Consider the following 16,712-nt stretch of genomic DNA (forward strand, 5'->3'; position numbering starts at 1 on the left):
TGACAGTCACCACATGGCCTATGGGCTAATATTTCTGCATCTGTGCTGTAAATAGATCAATATGGCAGTATGATGGGTTTGGCATTTTGATTTGTGAAGAGTCAGAATATTGCTTGTATTGTTGCATAATCCCTGGAATGGTTTTGAAATGAATCTTCTGTTTCCTTGGAGTATCTGGGTCAGAAAAACCATAACGTTTCTAAGTTCCATTAAGTGTGTGTTTTATTTTGTCTCATTTGTCATATTTCATGACTGATTGCATCTCTTTGCTGGAAAAAAAAAAACCCACAAATCCAAGGATGCTGTTGTAAAAGGTGAAATCTGATTTTTTTTTTTTTTAAATTTATTCTAGGCACAGCAGCAAAGGAACCTGGACAATATTGTATCACAGCATCCCAGGATAAGCGGGGGGAAGAAGTCCAAGAAAGAAGTCTGCGCAAGCTCAGATCTGGAGGTAAAAAACACTAGCCCCATGTCTGAGCAGGATTCGGGTATTCTGGATGTTGAAGATGAGGATGAGGATGAAGAGGTAACTGTATAACATCAAATCCAGCAGACTGGTTGGTTTGGGGGTGATCAGTGGCGTCTGGGAGGGTGTTGGCACCTTGCTCACTCTTTCAGGTTGCCCTGCAGAATAGGCTGCAGCATGTGGGGTGGGTTTAAGCTTTGGGTTGTTTTGTGGCCTTGTCCCTATTCTCGTTAGCAGGCTCAGCAGAGAGGTAGGGTATTGTGTGAGAACCCATCAGCCCTTGTCTTCTGTTCTCCAGCACTTCTGTGCTTGCTTGGGAGGACAGTTTGGTATCTAGCCTTCATTTAAAGGAAAAAAAAAAAAAAGGTAAATTGCTGCACAGCACATGAGTTATTTGACCTCTTCTGTGACTTGGTGGCAGATACACACCTCGTGTTCAAAAGGATTGCATCAGGACAGAAGTGTTAAATGCAACTTTAATTCCTTGATGTCCTCCCTTCTCTTTATCTCCCTTTCTGCTGCTGCTTCCTCAGATGGGCAGTTTGTTTTTTTAACTGCAAAGCACAACCTTGCTGGTAGTGTTGGTTCTTCTCTCCTCCCTGCACTGGAGGATGGTGAATGCAGTGGGACAACTTGAATTGGTGGTGCTTAAAATGCAGAAGAGTCCTGTCCTTCTATGTTTCAGGAAAGGCAGTTTGGAGATACCTACTTGGAGCGTAGGTCACGAGGTGTTGAGGTCCTTGATGTGTTTGTACCTCATTCCTTGCAGTGCAGTCTTGCCTTGAGAAGTTTTACCTGCCATTCTGGATGCTTCTTCTCCTTTCAGCTACAACCTGTAACTGAATTGGGGGGTATTTGTTGCCCTCAAGTCTATGACCAGCCAGAGAAGAGGATGAAGAACAAATTCCTGAAGTTTAAACTAGTGTGGGTTGGCCAAGTGGTTCTGTGCTCATGTTCTGCCTTTCTCCCCATCGTGATTTTGTTCAATTCTCTCCTCGTGCTCTTCTCTGCCCTCCCCAAGCAGAGTGAGGAGGTCACCACGTACTTCACAGGAACCAAACAGTAGGGTATGACCCAGAGCCCTCACCCTGCACTGAAACCATCTGGGTGGGCTATTTACTCCTACATCAAAACATAAATAGAGCAGAAGCTCCACAAAAGAAAAATGAGTGGGAAGGGCAGGTTTTTCTGAAAGCAAGCATTGATTTGCATAGATTTATTTTGGCATTTCCTTATTAATAAATCTGGTCCTTCACTAGTTCTTGTTCCATCTCAGAATGGTTGGACTTGATGATTAGTCCATTAATGGTTGGACTTAATGATTGGACTGAGGCAGGGGATTGGTCTCTTCTCTCAAGGAACAAGTGATAGAGTCCCCATCTGTGGAGAGATTTCAAAGCCATGTAGATGTGGTGCTGAGGGACATGGTTTGGTGGTTGCCTTGGCAGTGCTGGGGTAACAGTTGGACTTGATGCTCTTAAAGGTCTTTCCCAATCAAAATGATTCTATGGGTCTATCTCACTCTTAAAATACCTCACTTCTGTTGAGGTAGTTGCAGAACTGGGCAGCAGTGTGAAACGTGGTGGTATTTGTGGGGCTGGCAAAGGTGGAGTCCATTGGAATGAGAAATTAGAATTGAACTTGAAGTAGAATTGGAAGGTGGAGTGGTTTTAGTTTGGCAGGTGTAAATGCCATGCAGCTCTCACTCACTCTTCCCTGCGTCCTGGGGAGCGGGGAAGAGAACTGGAAAGGTAAAGAGACTTGTGGGTTGAGATAAAAACAATTTAATAATTGAAATAAAATAAAAATAATGATAATAAATATACAAACAAGTGGTGCGAAGTGCAGCTTCTCACCACTCTTTGACCAGTGCCCAGCCCCTCCCTTACTAGTGAACCTGGAGGAGAGAAAATCCCAAAACCACAATCCAGGAAGAGCAAGAGCTTCCCAGCCAACCCTCATCTGATAAGTACTGAGCATGACCTTGCACGATATGGAATGTCCCACTGGCCAGTTTGGACCCTGGCTCTAGCTGTGGTCCTTCCCAGCTTCTTCTGCACCTGCTCACTGGCGACTCATGGCAAGTTGAAAAGGCCTTGATTTCTCAGTAACAGCTAAAAACATCAGTGTATTATCAGCAACTCCTCATACCAAATCCCCTACTAAGCCCAAACTTAGTGTTGTTCTAGCTACTAAGAAACAAATTAGACCTGTCTCAGCTGAAGCCAGGACAAAAAGCATAAGGAAAAGTATAAGGGAAGATTTTACAACAAAAGGAAGCAGCCTTGAGTTGTGCCAGGGGAGGTTTAGGTTGGATCTTGGGAACAATTTCCTAAGGGAAAGGACTGTCAGGCCCTGGCCCAGGCTGCCCAGGGCAGGGGGGGAGTCTCCACCCCTGGAGGGGTTTCAAAGCCGTGTAGATGTGGAGCTGAGGGACATGGGTTAGTGGTGCCCTTGGCAGGGCTGAGTGAAGGGTTGGACACAATGATCTGAAAGTTCTCTTCCAACCAAAATGACCCTGTGATTCCAAAGACAAGAGCTTGTGTTGTGCAGTCGGGAGAAGTCTCTCAAGTCATTCGAAGAAGGGAACGAACTCGGCTGGAGGCAGATGAAATCCCCTCGGTGGGGGTGTTTAAATCCGGGCTGGGAGGAAGGGAGTGAAGCTGCAGGAGGGGATGGCTGTGAAGGATGAGTTGGCAGGGTGAGGTGGGGGACCGAGGGAGGGGCCGGGGGGTGGGGGTGGCTGGTGGGCGGTAGCAGCGGGCGCTGTCCGTGGTGATGAACCCCCTGGTCTGCTCCTGGAGCCCTCTCCTCCTCCTCTGCCTGGTGGTGGCTTAGGGGTGGGGAAGAGAAGAAAAGGATTTTGGTTTCTGATGAGCTTCACTCTTCCCCATTTTCTTTCCTTCTGGATTTATGTTTTTATTATTATTATTTTTAAAGAAAATTGTTAGTAGATGTAGATATTCTCATCTGAAATGAGAAGCAGAGCCATTAAATTTTTGGGCCCCTCACTACGTGAAGAACATTGAGGTGCTGAAGTGTGTCCAAGGGACCTGGGGGTGTGGATGTGAGGGTGGTGAGACCCTGGCCCAGGCTGCCCAGGGAAGCTGTGGCTGCCCCATCCCTGGCAGTGTTGAAGGGCAGGTTGGATGGGGCTTGGAGCAGCCTGGTCTGGTGGGAGGTGTCCCTGCCCATGCAGAGGGGTTGGAACTGGATGATCTTGAAGGTCCCTTCCAACCCAAACCAGTCTGGGATTCTCTGATTGTTTAGCCTGGAGAAGAGGAGGCTGAGGGGAGACCTTCTTGCGCTCTACAACTTCCTAAAAGGGGGCTGGAGCCAGGGGGTTCAGTCTTTTCTCCTAAGCGATAGGACAAAAGGAAATGGCCTCAATGACTTGGTGATCTTAAAGGTCTTTTCCAACCTCAATGATCCTGTGATTCTAAATCTGAAGGAGTGTCATGTGTGTATAGTGGATTGACCCTGGCCAGTGGTTAGGCCCCCACCCACTTGCTCACTTTCCCCCTGTTCCACAGAGACACATGAAGGGCAAAAGTGAGAAAGCTTGTGAGTTGAGGTAAAGACAGTTTAATGTTGTGTAAACACTAGTTGGCAACAGCTAAAACTCTGGTGGGTTATCAACACTGGTTTGGTCACACTTCTAAACCACAGCACCCTATGGGCTGCAATGAGGAAAATGAACTGCAGCCCAGCCCAAACCAGTACTGAGTGTGAAATGTTAATGGGGGAATCTTTGGTAAAGGGTCTCCAATGTTACAGGCCAGCTGAAAAGTTGTTTTTCATGGTTGACAGATTCCTTCTTAGTTTTCTCTTGGTGCTTACATGGTCTGTGCAGGAGTAACATTAACACAGAATTTAAGTCTGCAAAGTTAATCCTCATTGCTTAAAAGTGTTGGTGTTAAGATTCCTGACTGCAAGGGAACTGCATCTTGTTTCCTACACAGCTCCCATGTTCTGGAGCTCTGGAGAAGACATTCTGTCCTTAGAGGGATAGTAGTGCAACAAGTGGGCATGTGTAGTTTGCTGTGCTCTGCCTCTTGCTGAGGTTGCTGAGGCTTATACTTCTAAAGAAAATATGGAATCCTGCTAACAAGAAGTTCTGGATGAGGCAGAGGTGACCCCTTGTACAATAAAGTCAGTAGACAAGTGAAGAAATGATCCTGCAGTGTCCAAAGACCTCACAGAATCATCTTGGTTGGAAAAGACCTTAAAGATCATAGAGTCCAACTGTCAATGGTTGCCAGCCTCAGTGGTAGCTCTTGCTTTTGACCTCTCACAGCCCATAAAGTCAACCAGTAACCACAGGTTTCTGTTTGTAAAGACAGCTAGTGCTGACTGGTTGCATATGGAAAGGGAGGAATGCAGGGTGCCTTGCACCCACTCCTGCTCAGAGCTGAGAATTGGGTGGTCCTGGGTGTTTCTGATTAAGTTTAGGCAGGAGAGCTCCTGATCCTGCTGTGTAGGCTTGAAAAAGTGGTGTCTGTGTGTATATATATATGCATATAGTTATATATATTATTCCTCTAGGAAATATCTGAGGCCCTTCAGCAGGCTGTGTTATAGATTTCTCCATTTAAACTGGATGGGCTGTTCTGGAGAGCCCATAATTCCTTACCCATGTGGAGCAATCCCTTCATCCCTGCAGCAAAATTCACAGGAAAAGCTTTGAAAGGGAAGAAAGAGCAGAAGGGTTTTGCTTGTTCCATTGCACGCATTCTAGTGTAGATCATCCTCTGCCTGGGAGCAGCAGAGAGCTCTGCCAGCTGCATTCAAGGAGATGAATACGAGATGTGGTTCTCCACTCCATTAAGTGTTCTCCAGTTCAGAGGCATTATGGTCCAGACTTGTCCCACTGAAGTGCAGATGCCTCAGCGAGGTGGAAGCTCCCACTATAACCGGAGTGAGGGAGCAGGCCCAGCTGGGAAAAAGCTTCAGTTCAGTTTTTATGAATGTCAAGTTGCGGAAGGAGAATTTGCATTTCACAGTGAGTAGCTCCACAGTCTGTTCCGTTAGTGCCAGCTGCTCCCTTTGTAGTAGAAAGCATCCAGCAAACTACAAAGCTTGTCCAGCTTCTTCTCATTTTCAGTGACTTTTCTTCTGCGATCTTGCTGAATTGCGGCAGGACGAGCTCGCCTGCGTTGTGGCTCGTTTCTTCTTGCCCCCAAGAGAGACTGGTCAGGTGTCTGTGAAGTGGTTGGGTCCAGTTGGACTCCCTGGTGCTCCTTTGTGGGAGAGGGGAAGTTTTAAGGAAGGACATCGCGCTTCAGAATAACGGCTGCTCAGCTGACTTTGAAGAACAAACCAACACATTCCAGACAGTTTTCTGTTTGGAGAAGGACTTTGGAGCTCAGGACATCAGCAGGTGTGAGGTGTAGCCAAAATTCATCATGTTCTGGCATTCTTTCAGGTCGACCTGGCTGTAGGAATCAGTTGGAATTCTTTAAGTGAGTGTAATAGATTTCTTACGAGTTTTGGGAGCTGGAGCAGGAACCCCAGAGAGCTCTCTTGACTTTCCCTGATAAATGGCTTCGATAGGTGCCATCAGCCTCCACCTTTTGTTTGCTCCCACTGGTGATGATGCAAAAAACATCTTGAACATGGAGTGAAGCCTCTGTTTCCAGACAAAGCTGTCTGCCTGTGTCTGTAACTGGAGCCAGGGTGAGAGCAGTCAGTCTGTAGGACCATCTGGCCACTTCCAACACCACAGTATCCTGAACATCCTCTAGAGTGTGCAAATGCCTTTAGGTTTTTTCCCTTAAGGTTAAGCTTTGGGACACACTGGGGCAGTCAAAGGACACTGAGGCCACACATGATGTAGCAAAGCTACAGCACAGTTTGTCTGTGCCTCTGGTCAGCTTGGGCTAAAGTGATTCCTGGCTGCTGTTGTCCAATGAGATTTGTTGAATCATGGCTTGGTTTGGTTTGGAAGGGACCTTTAAAGGTACCTAGTCCAACCCCCCTGCAGTGAGCAGGGACATCTTCACCTAGATCAGGTTGCTCAGATCCATGTCCAACCTGATCTTGAATGTTTACCAGGGTATTAATGGGGCAGCTGTCACCTCTCTGGGCAACCTGGGCCAGGGCTTCACCACCCTCAGTGTAAAAAATTTCTTCTTAATATCTAGTCTGGATCTGCTGCCCTCTTTTAGCTTAAACCATCACCCCTTGTCCTGTCACTACAAGCCCTGCTGAGAAGTATCTCTTCACCTTTCCTATAGTGCTTTCTCTTCTCCAGGCTGAACAACTCCAACTCTCTCAGCCTTTCTTTACAGTAGAGGTGCTCCAGCCCTTGGATCATTTTTGTGTTGCTGCTCTGGACCCACTCCAACAGGTCCATGCCTGCCCTTTGCTGAGGACCCCAGAGCTGGGTGCTTTGCAGAACCAACACTTCTCTGAGCAGTGGAGTTTTACTCCCTAAGATAAACAGATGCTTTTTGTGCTGTGTGTGTCACTTGAAGAGACTCAACCTGCTTGATCACCTCAGTTAGACTTGAGCCTTTGTGGGTGCAGTGTCATGTGTGCTCATGTTCATCTCTACCAGCTCATCCATGTGCTTCAATCAAGGACCCTGTGAGGTGGTTCATCAAACACCTCTCTTGAATTCCTGGTGTTAAGTCTGAAGGTTTTTTCTCCTCCCTGAAAAAAGGGTGAAAGTCTCTGTGCTTGTCTCATGGCTTCACATCAAAAACTATCAAAGATCTGAGAATCAAACCATTGTATCACAAATCATCTGAAGGCAGACCAGAGCATCCCTCAACTCTAGGCCAAACTTGTGTTAGTTGAGGTGAGACCCCACCTGGAGCACTGTGTCCAATTCTGGAGGCCCCAACATAAGAAGCACATGGAACTCCTGGACCAAGATGATGATCCAAGGGCTGGAGCAGCTCTGCTCTGGGCACAGGCTGGGAGAGTTGGAGTGTTCAGCCTGGAGAAGAGAAGGCTCCAGGGAGACCTTAGGGCACCTTCCAGTGCCTGAAGGGGCTCCAGGAAAGCTGGGAAGGAGCCTGGGACAAGGGCAGGGAGGGATGGCATGAGGGGGAATGGATTAAAACTGGAAGAGAGAAGATTTAGGTGAGACATGAGGAGGAAATTCTTTGCTGGGCAGTGGTGAGACCCTGGCCCAGGTTGCCCAGAGAAGCTGTGGCTGCCCCATCCCTGGCAGTGTTGAAGGGCAGGTTGGATGGGGCTTGGAGCAACCTGGGCTGGTGGGAGGTGTCCCTGCCCATGCAGGGGGGTTGGAACTGGATGATCTTCAAGGTCCCTTCAAACTCAAACCATTATATGATTCTCTGATTTCCATGGAAAACTTGGCTTCTGTGGGTTACATTTGCTAGAGTTGGGTGTTAACCTGACTGAAAATGTTCTTACAAAAAGAGAGAGTTTGGCTCTTTGCATAGTGTGACAGATCTGCCTCTCCCAGCACCCTGAACATGCTGGATGCAGGGTTTGGGGATGGGGTTTGGGAAGCCATGTTTTGTGGACTGTGAAAATTTGGGACAAGATGAATAAATTCTTTGTTCTGCAAATCAAACGAAGGAGGAAAAAAAAAAAAAAGATTAGACTGAAAGGGAGATGTCAGGGGAGCAATCAGTCCTGCTGCTGAGACAGCTCGAGTTCTCAGTTCATCATCAAGTTTCAGAAATTGAAGATTTATTTATTTTTTTGAACACTGGTACTACAGCTTTGGCTAAGAAAATCCAGGGCATGTGCTAAGTCTGGGTGTTTAGATATGTCTAAATTTCAACATATTAGATAAAATATCTCGATACGTAAATGCCAGATACGTTTAAATTGTGCAAGGTGTTAAACTAACCACAGAGATAATTTCATATATTCTGAATATTCAGAGGCCTGTCTTGGTTAGAGTGGAAAGATTTCAGACAATAGGATTATCAGTTCTTCTGTTGTAGGGCTACAGCTGCATGTGGAAGAGGTGGTCTGTTCTTTTCCTCAAATTAGAGCTTGTACCCCGTGTAAAATCCTAGCACAGGTTTTGCTCACTTGGGTGCATTTCTTTTTGCTTGCACAAAGCTTTCTGGTGGTCCAGGAGTGGCATTTCCATGTCTGATAGTTTTCTACCTAGATGAGCAAATTTAAAACAATTAACATCCCAGAGATGTTAACTCTGCAGAACAGTCCAGCAGATTTTTTTTTGGTGAGTGTGTGTGTGGGCTTAAAAGTTTTTACAGAAGATCAGAGACTGTGAAAATATTGCAGGCTGCTTTGAAAGAATTTCTCTGGGGGAGTAAGCTCCATTTTTTGGCAATATCCAGATTTCACAAATCTTTATCAGAAATATTTCTCTGTGGATTGTGTTCAACCAGTGCCCCAAATCCAAGAGGAGCAAAACTGTTTGATCCTGAATTCAAATTGGTAGGAAAACATCGCCTGGCTTTGATGATGGTGGGAAGGGATGACAGATTTCTCCTCTTTTAGAAGAACACATGGTGGACTCGGGTCCATCCAGTCCAGCTTCCCCACGCTGATGGTGGTCGCTGGAGGATGGCTGGGTCGAGTGAGCACTAATCCTTCCCTCTCTGCTTTAGTGGCCTCCAACAGTTTTGCAGTCAGGGATTTGGGAGCCAGAAGTGTTTTACTGTTTTACCAACTGGAGACCAATTACACTTAATGCTGGAGAAACCCAGTGAGGCAAAATCTGTCTCCACAAAGTAGCTGAAATTGGGATATGGGAGTTATTTAAGGAGTATTAGAAGGCCCAGGAGACTGCAAATGGGAAATAAATGATCAGGAAGGCATGATAAAATTGGCATTAACACAATAAAACTGCTGCCTAGTGTTTGCAGTTGTCAAATATAGTGTTATAAGAGGTAAAAGCAGATGTTGGTGAGACTGGTGAGCTGTGCCCCCCAGCTGCTTCCCTCATTTCAGTTGTAGCCCTGAACAGCCACATTCAGCCAGGAAAGGGTCCCACAGGTGATGCCAACCCCATCTCTCACCAAGAAACCCCTTCCTCCTTCCCACTGACCCAACTTTGCCCTTCTGTAAAGCTGCTTGGCTTGGTGCAGGGGAGGGAGGAAAGCCCAGGGGGATGGATGAGCTGGCTCCTGCTGTACCCCAATAAAACCCTTTGCTACCTTGTTCCCTGTGAATCATAGAATCCCAGACTGATTTGGGTTGGAAGGGACCTTAAAGATTATCTAATTCCACCCCCCTGCATGGGCAGGGACACCTCCCACCAGCCCAGGTTGCTCCAAGCCCCATCCAACCTGCCCTTCAACACTGCCAGGGATGGGGCAGCCACAGCTTCTCTGGGCAACCTGGGCCAGGGTCTCACCACCTTCACAGCAAAGAATTTCTTCCTAAGGTCTGGACTAAATTTCCCTTCTTCCAGTTTAAAGCTGTTGAACCAGCTGCTTCCACCCCCTGCACCACCAGGTTGGGACTGTGTAGTTTTTTGGGGTCTCAGAGTGACACTGGGTGTGCAGAGCAGGATGGTCCCATGCCATGTGTGGCAGCTCCTCTGTCCCTGTAGCTTCTTCCACTGTTCCAGCTCTAACCAGGAACCAACATGGTGTTCAGGGCTGAGTTTCTTTGCATGGAGGAGATTCTTTACAGCTCCAGTTCCACATTACCCAGGAGGCTATTGAACAAAATCCCCTGTTTTCCCTTTCCAGCCCATAACTTCTGCACTCCCCTCCTGGAAGCCCTTCCTTTAGACGAGGAGGACCACTCGCCCCGGGCGCCTTGGGCAGCGTTGGTTGAGGCTTGCATACCTTCCTTCAGCAAGAAACTTCTCTTCATCCTACCTCCTTTTTAGCAGAAGTGCCTCTTAAGCATAATTAAAAATATATATAAAATAAACATGTTTCCCAGGCCTGTCCATTGGTCCCTTTCATCTTTCTCCCCTTTTTTCCACCACATGTCAACAGAACACACCCCTCCTCGCTGGTTTTTAGGGGAGAAGGAGGGTTGCCTTAGCTTTATGCCTTGGCCAACAAGCTTAATGCTGTGTTGGCTTGAACATATCCAAAGGACACAAGCTTCTTGTATGCAAATTTCTTCTCTGATCTTTCCTCTCACTCTCCCTCCCTCCCTCTGTCCCACCCTTCAAAAATGCACTTCCTTGTCCCTGTGCAACATTCACTGTGTTGTTGAAAGGTGCTGGAGCCTGTGTGGCGTGGGTTTTTGGTGGAAAAAAATAAAATAGAATGTGTGCTTTTAAAGCAATCAAACTAGAAGTCTAGGGAATAAGATATTTCCCCCCCTTGTGCCAGGGTATTTAAGCCTATGGTCAAAATGAAATCTCTGCTGAGCTGGCTAAGAGAGGGCCAGATGCTGCAGTGGGATTTCCTAGGGGGTCATAAAAGGAACAAGAGCAATAATATATGACATTTTACTATTGTGAGAAGTATTAAAAAATGTAAATATAGACAAACAAAGGTAGATACCAATATTCACTCCAAGTGTTATGTACCTGGAATTCTGGTGTCTCTCTGTCAGACTTCCATGTGTTGGAGTTGCACTTACTATGTATGATATTTTAGAGTTACTCTTAGCAAGATGTGATATTTTAGAGTTACACTTACCTAGATGTATTCTGTACATTTCACACTCTTTTCCTGCTGCCTTTTAGGTGCCTGGTGCCCAGGACCTGGTGGACTTCTCACCAGTGTACCGATGCCTGCACATATATTCTGTCCTGGTAAGTGCCTGTGAGACTGGTGTAAAGATACTGCTGCTGGAAGGAGGTGGTTGCAAAATGGTTGTTAATGTTCACCAAGCCCAGAAGTGGGTTACCTGAAGTTGAAAATAGGCCAGGGATGGAGGGATTTGGGTAAAATCCACACAGTTCCTTAATGCAGGCCAAAGAAATAAAAAGGGATATTTTATCCAGCTATTGCAGAGCCTGGGTTTGTAATATACATGTTTTTTGGTTGTAGAGCTTTCCTTCAAGAATTCATCTTTGACCACAGTAGCTTCATTATTCAGTGCAAATGGAGGAGTTGTGGAGGGGAGCTTGGTTTTAAATGTATTGTTTGCTGTGCCTAAGAGAACTTTGCTGCTCTTCAGACGTTGTTTGGCAGGAGTAGATTTGCTGCTGTCCCACCAATCCCACCATGTCACTGCATTTCCCAATAGTTAGGCTTTGTGTGCATTGAAAATACTGCCAAACTGAGACTGTTGGTGGTTGGTTATTGGCTAAAAAGGTTGTTCTGAACTGTGTTCTTGAGAACTTGTCAGGAGAGCTCCCACCTCAGCAGACGTAGGCTGGTAGATGAGCTGTGTTTTCTCCAAGGCATTACGAGTACAATGAGACATTGATTTTTTTACTTATTTATTCAGAACGAGGGCAGAGAAGATGCCCTTTTGTAGCTTACCCTTCAACTTTTGATTTCAAAGATGCCTCCAGCAACATACGAGCTTTGCGTCCACAGGCACAAAGAACCTGTGGTGTTTGCATCCCTTCTTTAGGGTCCTTAGGAAGGGGGGAGCTTTCTGAAGGCTCTTCTCCTGTGGTTGAGCAATCTGAAGCCCAGGCAGCAGATGAAAGGAGCACTCTGTTCACAGCTTTCCTCCCTTTCCATGGTGGAGCCAGGCTTGAGAGAGGATTGTTTTGAAGGTGCTTTTGAAGCCAGTTTTTCTAGTGATACGTACAAATGAATTAGCAAAGGGAAAAGAATCTTCATTAAAAACATTTTATGTAAAATCTTTTTGTGCCCTCATCTGTTAATAATTATGCAATTTGGCTACACAGCCCTGATATTTTATTGGAATGAAAAAGTTAACCTACCCAAAATGTGTTACTCTGTTTATCTTGGACATAAACCTCCTCCCCAAACCCGGTGCTGGGAGCCCAGTTCAGGGAGTGTGCTAGTTGAAGATTACAACTGGTCTGAAACACTTTGTGGATTTCAAAGTGTCACTTTATTTGGAGAAACTTCAGTGAAGAGTATGTATAATGAAAACAGGATTAGGAGCCCTATTTGTGTAGCTTACATGCAACTCTTTCAATGCAGGAGTATTTCTTTAATTGTGTATTTCTACCTAAAGCTGTTATGGAAAGGATGAAGAGCTTTCACTGGTGGATATGACTGTTTTTTCACATTTGAACTGGTCTCATTTCTACACGGGGGCTTTGTTGTTGTCTTGTTGCTTTCCTTTTTAATCTGAACTAGCAACTGAGTGTGTAGTCCTCTGGAAAGGCTTTGGGAGATCCTGCTTCTAGAAGGCAGGTTTCATGGCCAGTGCTCCATGGTCTGGGTGAGATTGTCTTCTCCTGAAGGTGGGAATAATGCTGTGGAGTTGGTGATGGTGAAGTTAGACCTGCTGCAGAGGTTTCATGTCAGTTGGTTAATGTCCTCTGTCCCCATCCTCACCTGAACTAATTAATTCTCAGGTGCCCCCAGGTGGCCAAGGCAGCCAGCAGCATCCTGGCTTGTATCAACATTAGTGTGGCCAGCAGGGCCATACAGGGATTGTCCCGCTGTGCTGGGCACTGGTGAGGCCCAACCTTGAATTCTGAGGTCAGTTCAGAGCCCCTCACAACAAGAAGGACACTGAGGGGCTGGAGTGTGTCCAGAGAAGGGCAAGGGAGCTGGGGAAGGGCTGGAGCACCAGTCTGAGCAGGAGCAGCTGAGGGAGCTGGGGGTGCCCAGCCTGGAGCAAAGGAGGCTGAGGGGAGACCTGCTGGCTCTGCAGCTGCCTGAGAGGAGGTTGGAGCCAGGGGGGTCGGGCTCTGCTCCCCAGGAACAAGGGATGGGACAAGAGGAACCGGCCTCAAGTTGTGCCAGGGGAGGTTTAGATTGGATCTTGTGAACAATTTATTCCTGGAAGGGGTTGTCAGGCCCTGGCCCAGGCTGCCCAGGGCAGGGGGGGAGTCCCCATCCCTGGAGGGATTTCAAAGCCCTGTAGATGTGGTGCTGAGGGACATGGGGCAGTGGTGGCCTTGGCAGGGCTGGGTGAAGGGTTGGTCTTGATGATCTTAAAGGTCTTTTCCAACCAAAATCACTCCATGGTTCAGTCCTTCTCCCCCTACTTCTCTGTTGAAGCCACAAGCCCTAGTAATGAGAAAAAATAGACAGCAGCTCTCCAAAGAAGGTGTGTTGGTGAGACAGGAGCAAGAGAAAAAGGTAACCAACTGTAGTAAAGGCTCCTGAAAAGAAAATTGCCCTTTTCCTGACCTGTGATTGAATCCTGCCCTGGCTTTCTAGGCCCAGCTTGGTTTGAACAATGTCAGAGATCCAGCAAGCATCGGGGGAAACGGCCACATCAGTGTCAGACGGAAGGATCATAATGTAATAGTTACCAAAAAATCCTAATATTTGTCATTTACAATAGTGTTATCTAAACGCTTGGCCTGCAGTTAAAAAGGCCCACGTTGAATAAACATTGAGATATTTATTATTTTTAGTGAAATCGACCTTCCAGTCACCTCAGTTTTATGGCTGTGCTGCTTATAAATTCCCAAAGGATTATTTGAAAAATCCTACTCATATCTGCCAGCCTTATCAGCAGGGCAGAAGTTCACATATTGTAACGGGAGGTCAGCCTTCGGTCATGGTCTTACAGAGGGGGCCAGGCACCTGTAAATCCTTCCTTCAGCAACCAAGGCGAAGTACAATATCAAACAGGCAAGGAGTCTTTTCCAGGAAACGCTGAACTTTCTCAGGAAGGGCAGAGGAGGGGGAAAGAAAGTGAAGGAAGGTCAGGCGGGGGTTAATTGAGAGTTGGACCTTGGCGTGGTGGCGGCTCCGGGGAGGACAGGCTCTGGTGGGATGCTTTATGGGACTATTCATCTGGCGATTCCTTTTCTTGTGAGAAACGGGCTGGCTGAGGCTGTCTTGAGGAAGAAATGGGCGTAGGGGAGGCTTGGAATATCTGCAGATATCAAACAAAACATCACAAGAGTGGATTTGTGTATCCTACACGGAGTTGTACGCACGGATAAGCCTTCTTTGCTCAAATAACCCTTTGATTTCGTGACAGAAGTTTACGTTCCCTAAAAGATGCCTGGAACAGCAAGTCCTGACCCTGCCCGTGGTTTCTGCACGCAGTAAATATACTCTGAATTGCATGAAAAAAAAGGCTTTTCAGCTGACAAGTTTGGTTTCAAGTCAGTTAGAATCGGTAACCGCTGCACAACCTCAGTGTCTTGGTGGGAATCCTGGTAATGTTAGACAAATGTCTGCTGTCCTTTTCCTAGGAAAATTAAAAAACTGGCTAGAACCATGGATATGGTGTTTTTTTCAGATGCCAGGAGCACTGTAAAAAAGAGTTGAGGGGGAAATCTGGCAGCTGAGCTGGGACTCAGGAGTCTTGGGGCCTGTCCTGGTCTCCTTGGTCAGTTGGCCAAGGTCCACATCTAGTTTTGAACTGATCTTCAAGATGAAACCCCACTGAGTTTTGGTACAGAAGCAGTGTGCTATTTAAGGTCATTCATCTGCAGCGTGGTTGGGCTGCTCGGTTGTTGGTATCAGGTATATCTTTTCCTTGAGTTAATAGAGAAGTTTGTTGAAAATGGTAATGTTATTATGTAAAGAAGAAACAAGAATATTTCAGTGAAGTGATTTTGCCATTGACGTTTTTATCTTTTATGTTGTCTTTGACCAAAGTCTATGTAATGCTCAAGTTGCTTTGATCGATATCCAAAATAAATTAGGAAAGGTGAGGTTTGGGCCAGATGGTTTATCTGCTGGAGCATCTGAACAGCTGTTGGGAGCCTTGTATTTCAAGGCCAAGACATGGAATTGCTTTGCTTTACATAACATAAAATGAAAAGCAGTTTTTGTTTCATGTTTCCCGTAAGCTGTAGCAAAGCAGAAAGCAAAGAGTGAATGAAGAGCAGAAAGGAATTAAACAAAAATAAAAATAAGATCCAGAGTGGTTTGCACAGAGGGTGCTCCCTAGAAGTTGTCTCCAAGGCAGCTGATGGTGATTTAAGTCCCTCAAGCTCCTGCTTCAGCCAGTGCTGTTGCCTGTTAGTACTCATTTAGGGTTTGCCTTAGCTAGGTGGGTTTTTTTAGCTTTATGCTAATTGGTTACCAATTACTTTGAGGTTCTTAACATCTTCATGAAGACACTGGTATTGACACTCCCAGCTCTTTGATCTGAGCTACAAAGGGGTCATTTTAGGGTAAAGAACAAGTGTCCAAAAAAAAAAAAAAAAAGAGCAGATTCTGATGTAAATACAGGCTTAAAACTGTAGCTTTCTCCTAGTTGATGAAGTATTTCTGGAGAATCCCAGAGCTGGATAATTTAGATAAATAGCAGTTGACAGGTATTTACTATAAATTTGTCGTATCTCGCCACTGACATTTTTATCTGCTGCATTGCTCCTGCCCCAAGCCTCTCTAGCCCTGAAGCTGCTTTGATGCACAAAGTACATTAGGAAAGGTAAAAAAAAAAAAGAAAAAAAAAAAGTAAAACAAATAATAAACCCCCCCATTTTACTAAAAATAATCAATGTAGAAATGTGTCTAAATTCCTTGATTAAAACGCAAGCATTGTGTGTCGACTGTATCCACTTGGTACCTTTTCTGCTTCATAGCTGTGTGGAGCCAGCAAGGCCTTGGGAGGAGAAATAAGGGTTTCTTTTTGCTTGGAGCTAAAATGGCAACGTTTTGTTTGCAGAAGCTGCACGGGGAACCATCAGCTCAGGGCCTCAAGGTGACCTGTTGGGCTGAGGATGGGGGACACTTTGTCTCCCCAAGCTAAGCCGATTCCATGTGAAGTGGGAGATGCCACAGATCTGGCAGCAGATCATGAGTCTTCTCCCAGCCCTCCACTTAAATAATATGATTTATTTATTATTTTTTTTAAAATTCCTCTTAGAAGTGTGCTAGTGATTGTGCTGCCTACATTAATCCTCCTTTTACTGCCTTTGTGGGCTAATAAATTGGCAGACTGGTTGCCCGTGGTGGCTGTGACTCAGCCAGTCGTTCCTGCCCCCTCCCTACCTCTCCGGGTGGGTTTCAGCATCCCCACCAAAATGTTCTTTGGTAACGGGGGCAAAACAATTGAAGTTCTTCTTTCAAGGGATGAGAAAGCCTCTTATAGGAACCACAATTCAAATAAGAAGAGCTACCCAACCCTCTCTTTCATATGAAAACGTCCCTTTTTTCTCTTTGTAACTCTGGTTGTTCCTTTTATTTGATACTGAAACACGAACCCTACCATGGAAAGTCTGTGGTTTACATCTATTTTTGAGATCAGGGTTGTAAAGTTTTCCCTCGGTGTCCTTGGGAACTTGAAAACTTTTTTTTTT

The 16,712-nt window shown here is 46.0% G+C and overlaps 1 protein-coding gene across 4 annotated transcripts in view; it reads left to right on the plus strand.

Moving 5' to 3' along the window:
• The window catches only part of EXOC6B (exocyst complex component 6B), a 332,586-nt gene that overhangs the window by 159,935 nt on the left and 155,939 nt on the right, over window positions 1-16,712 (plus strand). For 3 of the 4 annotated variants that reach the window (XM_051617327.1, XM_051617328.1, XM_051617330.1), the window contains exons 7-8: window positions 353-529; window positions 11,082-11,150. In XM_051617327.1, the coding sequence (XP_051473287.1) occupies window positions 353-529; window positions 11,082-11,150 (246 nt within the window). The remainder of the gene's footprint in view (window positions 1-352; window positions 530-11,081; window positions 11,151-16,712) is intronic. The other variant, XM_051617329.1, reaches the window with a different exon arrangement.

This window comes from Apus apus, chromosome 4 (assembly GCF_020740795.1).
Source record: "Apus apus isolate bApuApu2 chromosome 4, bApuApu2.pri.cur, whole genome shotgun sequence".
Lineage (NCBI taxonomy): Eukaryota > Metazoa > Chordata > Aves > Apodiformes > Apodidae > Apus > Apus apus.